At 46.6% G+C, this 7594-nt stretch overlaps 2 protein-coding genes across 3 annotated transcripts; both read left to right on the top strand.

The window, feature by feature from the left end:
• The first annotated feature begins 1347 nt into the window (after positions 1 to 1347).
• Positions 1348 to 3480, top strand: LOC120424155 (uncharacterized). Of its 2 annotated transcripts, none has more exons than XM_039588203.2 (3): positions 1348 to 1702; positions 1804 to 2899; positions 2978 to 3480. In XM_039588203.2, the coding sequence occupies exons 1-2, from the start codon at positions 1481 to 1483 to the stop codon at positions 2350 to 2352; spliced, it is 771 nt and encodes a 256-aa protein (XP_039444137.1). In that variant the 5' UTR covers positions 1348 to 1480; the 3' UTR covers positions 2353 to 2899; positions 2978 to 3480. The 2 variants fall into 2 exon arrangements, with proteins under 2 accessions (XP_039444137.1, XP_039444138.1); XM_039588204.2 differs by having other exon boundaries at positions 1804 to 2903.
• A 54-nt stretch (positions 3481 to 3534) lies between these two features.
• Positions 3535 to 7214, top strand: LOC120424154 (run domain Beclin-1-interacting and cysteine-rich domain-containing protein-like). The gene is made up of 6 exons (XM_039588202.2): positions 3535 to 3915; positions 3987 to 4639; positions 4694 to 5650; positions 6247 to 6612; positions 6672 to 6825; positions 6898 to 7214. Exons 1-6 carry the CDS (start codon positions 3688 to 3690, stop codon positions 7090 to 7092), a joined length of 2553 nt encoding a protein of 850 aa, XP_039444136.1. The 5' UTR covers positions 3535 to 3687; the 3' UTR covers positions 7093 to 7214.
• Positions 7215 to 7594: the final 380 nt, after the last annotated feature.

Genomic DNA, 7594 nt, shown 5'->3' with positions numbered 1-7594 from the left:
ATGACTTTCACACTTTGTCGTGTCATAACGTGCTGTTTCTCCATCTTCGACAGTTCCGGATTGTTTCATTTCTGGTCTGGAACCATCTTTTTTCCTCTAAGAAACGTTTGCCCATCCTCCCGATTTCCACCAGGTCTCCTTCTCCTTTTCGCTCTCCTCTTTTGGTTTTGTTGATAAACATAACCAGCAAGAATTTGACAGCCTCAAGCGCGGCCTTGGTTGCTGTGTTTAAAAAAGCATCAGGGTAGACTCTTATTTTAATATCGATAATAAAATGGAAAAAAATACATCCATATGCTCGTAAATCGCGTTGATTAATTATTTAAGTAGATTTACTACAGCATAAAAACGTAATCTTTACCTATTTACATGTTTTTTCGAAAAATTGAAATAATATATTTCTAGGTGATGCATTTTCAAACACACCTTCTCAGAAAACCATCATGGCTGCTTTAGAGAGTGGCAATAGGCTAACAGATGGCGCTAGTAGATTAGCAGGATGCAGCAGCCATGTTTTTACACAAGATTTTCAAATTATTTTGTTCTAGCCGCTACGTCTGTTGTCTGTGCTCTAATGATTTAACTTTTAAGCTTCCAAGCATTTATGTACTCACAAACCAGCCCGGGAGCATGTTGACAGCTCCCATACAAACTGAGCGTACCTCTTTTTGTGGGCCTAAGATGGTGGCCTTTGATATTATCTAGCCAATTTTTTGAAAATGGCGAATAGTTTAAATAAATATAGTTTTTGCCTTGTTTCGGTTTAAAACGACAAAATAAGCAGTTTGGTATCATTTTTGTAAAAAACTTGTTTACAGATACGCCACGTCCAAATATAAGTCTAGAACAGTTGAAAAGAGCGTGTCGCGAAAGCCGTCACGAAAAAAAAGTTTCCCATGCAAATTTTGAGTTGCGTAATTAATGGGCGGATCCGACGAGGCCCACTGGCCATCTGTCGGTGAATACGCGCAACTCACGAAAACTGTCAGCTTAGGGTCCGGCTGTCACAAACTCAAAACAAATCTATTTGGATACTAAAGCCCTATGTAAATTTATATGTACAACGGTAAAAAAACACGATTAAAACCATTTCTGATTACTATTTGTTGAGTTGAAGACTGCACGCAATCAAGAAGGCACTGTGTGCCGGCAGCTTGGTTACACGCTTACCAGGCGATCGCAATTTTTGAGATGAACGTCGCAAAAAGTAGTTCGCTTCAGTGAACTCAATTTTTGCGATCAGTTTGTTTTGTTTACATTCGCAATTTTGAGTTGGAGAATGTGAACTCAATTTTGCGATGACACTTAGCTGTTTTTTTGGCATTCTTGTAGTGACGAAATGTTTGGACTTAGCAAAATTTTCATTTCGGTTTTGACAGCTGAGTAGTGCAAACCTGTACAAACAACAAGGAAGTTCCCGGGGAAGGTCAAATCGGGAAGAGAACCGTGGATGTAAGGAAAAGGGTGGTTCGAGTGGACAATGAACTTAACCTTCTTGTTTTTTTTTTTCAGTGACGGAGTGCAGCTCCCGGTAACGCTGATCGAACATCGACCAGCTGGAGGAATACGGCATCTGCCGAGCGGTGGCGACGACTTCCATCGGCGAGTCCACCCGTCTTCTAGGGCCAGCTCATCCGGCAGCGGGGCGTGGTTTTCTAGGCACTGTTGTTCATTTGGTGACTGGTCAAAGTACCACAACAATGTAAGTACTCGTCGGGCGGAATTGGCCGCTACTCGCAGATGCGGGAAAAATCTCGAGCGCAATCGGAAAAATCAAGTTCTAATCATGTTATATTTTCGCAGGTTCCGGTGAAAACGACGGATCCGGCCGTATTAAAGGAGAAGGCTGCTGAAGAACTCAAGTCTGCAGCATCGCTCAAAGGCGGAGGTGGCGAGGAGACCACCAACACTCCGGAAGCTGTCCCAATTGAGAAGGACGACCTGCTGGAGAAGATCGCCACCTCGTCACCCTCAAAAACGACAGCCAGCGCCACCACCACCAAGAAAACCGGCGACGGCAGTTTGGCGGCCACAAACGACGTTGACATGGAAAACGACGATCTGCTCCAGCGGCTGGAGGCCATCGAAAAGGGGGAAGCGGAAGAATCAGCGACAACGACTTCTTCTTCCAAGAAAGATGAGGACAAGAAGGAGGATGATCTTTCTCCGGCGGAGGCAAACCACCAGAACGGGTTGGACAAACCTGACGAGGACGAACTGCTGGAGGAAAAGATGGAAGTTGACGGTGCAGTAGTAGCGGAGGACAAGAAGGAAAAATCTCCAGCCAGTCGAAGGCACTACTATCCAAGGTTAAGCACTCCGTCCGAGGGGCCAAGGCGCTGGCATCGTTGATGATCGAGGAATTCACCAAGATCAAGCGGGCGCTCAGCAAGGATGATGAGCTATCGAACACGGAACTGGACCAAAACAGTTCTAACGCGAAGACGCCCAAAACAACCACCAAAAAGAGTGGTCGAGGACAGAAGCGACCTGTATCTGAATGAGGAGCAGGCCAAGTACATCAACTGGGCATGCAAGGCCGCCGAAGGGGGCGCGGACGATCCGATGCAGTCGCCGTCGGCCAACGGCAAGCGAAGCAGCGCGACAAACACGCCGATCCTGCAGACGCCGGAAGAAGCGTCCGTCGCGGGTGGTGGCGAAAAGAGTTCGCGTTCGACGCGGAGCAAACGCAGCAACAAAATCCAGGTTCGAGATATCCCATGCTAAGCCAACCGCACGGACCTCCGACCACGTCGATCTCGACCAGTGCCTCTACATCGTCCAATTAAAACCACCGGAGCGCCGACCTACACACCGGCTCCAGGACAAACCTCCAGCAGCGAATGCTCCGATCTCCAACGCGGACCACATTCTTCCGACCACGTCGACCGGATATGCCGTAGGTCCAAGCACCCCGGTACTTCTCCACCACACACGATTTTATTTTTTATCTTTTTTTTTTCTCTACCGTTTCCAGCTCGTTCTCCCGGCAGTGGTTTGTGTGCTTTCCAGCCAGCCCGTGTTTCGGCAACTCGTCCGCGTTCCGGAAAGTCACCCTCCCGGCACTGGTGTGCGCGTCCCAGTAGTGGCCCGCGTTCCGAAGAGTCGTCCTCCCGGTAGTGGTTTGTGCGCGTCCCAGCAGCAGCCCGCGTTTCCGCAACTCGACCGTGTTCCGGAGGGCCGTCCTCACGGCAGTAGACTTACTTATTTTTCAATGTAAAATGGTAAAAAACGCTTAAAATAAAGAGTAAACTTTTCAATCAAATCAATTTTCATTTATTTTATTATATTCCTTCAAAAATAGTCCTCCCGGAACCGATTTCCGCATTCCCGGCGATTTTCACCCTACCCAACCCATCTCAATTTTGAGATCGCCTTCTGGATCTCAAAATTGAGATCAAGTTGCTCATCTCAACGTTGAGTGGTTTCACTTTTAGCCGGTTTGCGACATCCATCTCAAAATTGAGATCCCCTGGTTAGCGTGTGGTTGTTTGCGTGCGCGTGATGTGTTTACATTCACCAATGTGCAAGTGTGTGGGTGTGTGCGATTAATCATAAAATTCCACGAAGTGTCATTAAAAAATTAATTTTGTGTTGTTGTTTAGAGGATTCTGATATTAGTCAAGAATTATTCGCCGTTTTTTACCCATTTAGGTGCGAAATTAGTGTAATTCGCTGTAGTAGATCATGGACCTTACAAGCGCTTCGTTATCCGGTAGTTTAGAGTGCCGAGAGCTGCTGCTAGCGCTGATAACAACAATCAACGAGCTGCGGAGTCACATCCGGTTCAAAGACCAGGATCCGGATCCGGGCCAGAGCCTGGCAACCCTGGGATTGCCATCGGAACGGCTGGTACAGCTGCACCGTTGCATCGGGAAGCTCTTTACGCACCGGATTAAGATATTCAACGAAAAGGTTGGATGGGAAATTTTGCTTTGTGGGCGTTTCTGGGAGGAATTATTTGATGATTGACTTTATTTTTCCAGAATAATCCGGATGTGTGGAAGGTGGTCGAGGGGCTTCGGTTTTCCAACCCGTCCATTTCGCTACGGATTACTGGCGGTTCCAGTGTGGCAGCCACGGCGGACAAAGGGCTCCAGTGGATGTTTCAGTGTTTACAGCAACGTTGTCTGTCGGAGAATTTAAACTGGCTCATCACTGATAAGGAACACATGGGTCAGTGTTACGAGTCGACGGCGTTCCTGCGCGAAGAAAGGTACGCTGACGCAATGATGGTTTGCTTTAACGCGCTCGAACGAGGACAACCGACGCTACTATCGCAGATCGATCAGAGTTTGTATGCCGTGGATCAAGGCCTAACCGCCCTGATTGGCACGATCAAACGGTCCGAATCTCACCCGAATTTGCTGCTGATAAAGGATGTTCCTACGTCAGGGCAGGGTTGTGTCCTTAAACGACGCCAGACGATTCATCTGGCCAAATCTCGAAGCAGTCGCGCCGACAGGAAAAGCAGCAAAAAGATGTCTCGAAGTTTGCCGAATATTGTGCTAAACGATTATTATCAGGCAACGAAGAAAAAACCTCCGGATGGGATTGATGGGAAATTACCAGACCCGGCTGCAACCAGTAGCAGGGCAGCTGGACCAAATGTGCCAAGTTTTAACTATAGTGATAACAGGTGGGTGAATTGTCACTTCATTTTGATTATTTTAAACATATTTCCTGTTTTTAGTGTGCCAAAACCAATGATCAACATCCTCAACTGCGAGGACATCAAAATCTACACCGAAACGTCCAGCAGCGCAGGCAGCGCGCAGTCTCAACAGGTCGGCTGCTTCAAACGGGACAAATCTCAACCCCCGAAACGGCGCGAAGGTTCCCGCTCGGACCTGTTCAGTTTGGCGGCTCTCACGGGAAGTCCGCGTACGCTGCTCAACGAGTTCATTCCACAGTGCGGCGAAAAGATCACCAAAAATATGGACCCTTTGCGCAACAAATCCGTCGACAGCATGCTCAACGTACTGCCCTCACGCCCTGTTCCGGGCCAAAGTCTGACGTCGTTTTTGAAAACGGTCTACTTTTCGCGCACAAACACCGAACTGGACCGGGAGAATGCTCACTTTAGTTTGTCCGAAGCGCTGATTGCGACCTTCGAGCAGCTCAAGTGGAACGAGGGTGAATCGATTAGCGATCCGCGGGGAACGTTCCGAAAGCGACCATCGGCGTCCAGCTTTTGGTCTTCCTACCCAAACTCCAAGGAGAGCACGACCTCAACCTCGACCGCCGTGTCTTCACTCTCGGACAGCAGCTCCGGAGGTTCCGGCACGGGTGACCACTTCCCCCGGAACCTAAACCTGCCGCATATCCCATCCGCCGAAGACGAAGCCGTCGAGGCGAGCGAAAGCGGCCTGGACCAGGGCCAACAGGTCAAGTCCTACTCAGCGGAAGGTGTCGCCCTGAGTTTGCTCTCCAAGTTTAACGAAAAACAGCTTCCCACGGCCTGCGACCTGCTGTGGCTGGTATCGGAACAGGACGCGCCGCAGCAGATTCTGCCGATTCCGCCGAACGGTCAAATTGCTAATCCGGACGATCTGAACGGAAGCGCGCTGAATACGATAATCCGGGGCACGCGGGAGTGGGCGCCGCCGCGGCCGCAGATTATCTTCACCTACAAGAGTCCGCCGCCAAAGTGAGTATGACGGTGTGCATGATGATGTGTTTGAGTTTCCGTTTTAATATTTTCTTGTTGTCTCCAAGATTGTGTTTTCTTATGCTCAGAATTCAAAAGATTGTTGGGTAAGCGGATTTGATGTTGAATATTTTATGCTTGATTTTTGAGGCCATCATCGACAAACAGGGACTTTTTGACCGGAACCAACCAGATTTACAAAATATCAGGCAAAATTGAAAATTTCCAGAATTTTAAAATTCTAAAATTCTAAGGTTCTAAAATTCTTAAATTCTAAAATTCTAAGATTATAAAATTCTAAAATTTGAAAATGAATTTTTTTTAAGATTCTAAGATTCTACGATTTTAAAATTCTTTAATTAAAAATAATGATTCGATTATCCGTATCAATAACACCTAAACTCCCAAGCTCAAGAAAAGGGGGAATTTCCATACAAATTCCCCCTTTTTTTCGAGCTTGGGAGTTTAGGTGATAAAGAGCAATCAGTTTTTATTTCACACGAAACAGTTATCACTTCTTCCCATTATAAGAGATGTTCTAATTGTTTTTTGTTTTTACATCAAATAAACTAACTTACTACTCGTCTTTCCCGCAGCCGACGGGAAAACCTGACGAAGCAAAACTTCCGCTGCGCCGGCTGTGGCATGAAGGTGGCGCCCGCCCACTCGCACAAGTTCCGGTACTGTCACTACCTTGGCAAGTACAACTGCTCCGGGTGCCACAAGGACCAGATGTCAGTGATTCCGGCCAAAATTATCGAACGATGGGACTTTACCTTCCATCCGGTGAGCAGCTTCGCGTACCATTTGCTCAACGATATCGCGACCTGTCCACTGTACAGTCTGGACCATCTCAACCCGGAACTGTACGTGAAGGTGCGGGTGCTGCAAGCGGCCCGGAACATCCGGGTCAATTTGAAGTACATCCGGGATTTCATCGTTAATTGTCGGTTCGCCGAAGGGTGAGATATGATTTTTTTAGTATTTTTTAACAATACTTATGAGATGATACTTATTTCAGGGTGAAACTACAGTTCCGCAACATCCCGGATCATCTCACGAACGACCTGGACAGTTGGTCTATGGTTGACTTTATTGCGGTTCGTAATGGGTCGTTCCAGAAGGAGAAAACCGAGTTCATAAAGCAATGCGAGAAGCACATTTTTGAGTGCGAGGTAACACAAATCTTTATTTTAACGAAATGTCTCAATTCAACTTGTTCTTTTCCCTCTTCAAAACAATTTTAGCTCTGCATCGCGCACGGCTTCTTTTGTGAAAACTGTGATCGCAAGGAGATAATCTTCCCCTGGCAAAAGCGGATAGTCAAGTGTGGCAAATGTGGCGCGTGCTTTCACGAGTCGTGCTGGGTGTCTGCGGCCGACTGCGTCAAGTGTAACCGATTACGTCGGCGCAGTCGAACGATGCCCGTTGCGGTCAAATAGTTTCAGGAGGAGCAACGTCGATCGACGGCCGTGTATGCATGCTGTAATATTGCGCTTGTTTTCTATTATTATCTCGAGCATATACTTTGTACATGACACAAAAATAGAAAGACTTTATAGTTTGAAAACAGTTTTTTTTTTATTTCTCTGGTGATATCCCAACCCTCAAGCGTTCCTCTTTATTTCGATGAATTTTTCACTCCCTTCAATGTGCATACTTCAATGCTCCGGTTTCCTCAAGATCCTGCGTGCACAGCTGTGTAGGTAGATTCTGTGAAATATGAATCGTCCACAGAATCCTCTCTGCGGTAAACACAACGCAGTAGAGCTGGCCGCTTTATTTTTTGTACAGTACAAATTAGTTTCTTGTCTTATTTTGCACATTTTGTTGTGTAATAACACATAAAACACATCATTTGAAAAGTTTCCTGAACTATTATTAAAAATATTGCGATAAATGATAAAGGAATTTAAAACAAATAAAAAATAGATATCTCAGAAA

Source organism: Culex pipiens, chromosome 1 (genome assembly GCF_016801865.2).
Source record: "Culex pipiens pallens isolate TS chromosome 1, TS_CPP_V2, whole genome shotgun sequence".
In the NCBI taxonomy this organism is placed as follows: Eukaryota; Metazoa; Arthropoda; class Insecta; order Diptera; family Culicidae; genus Culex; species Culex pipiens.
The sequence above is the reverse complement of the archived record's forward strand: the minus strand, read 5'-3'. Positions and strand labels throughout refer to the sequence as shown.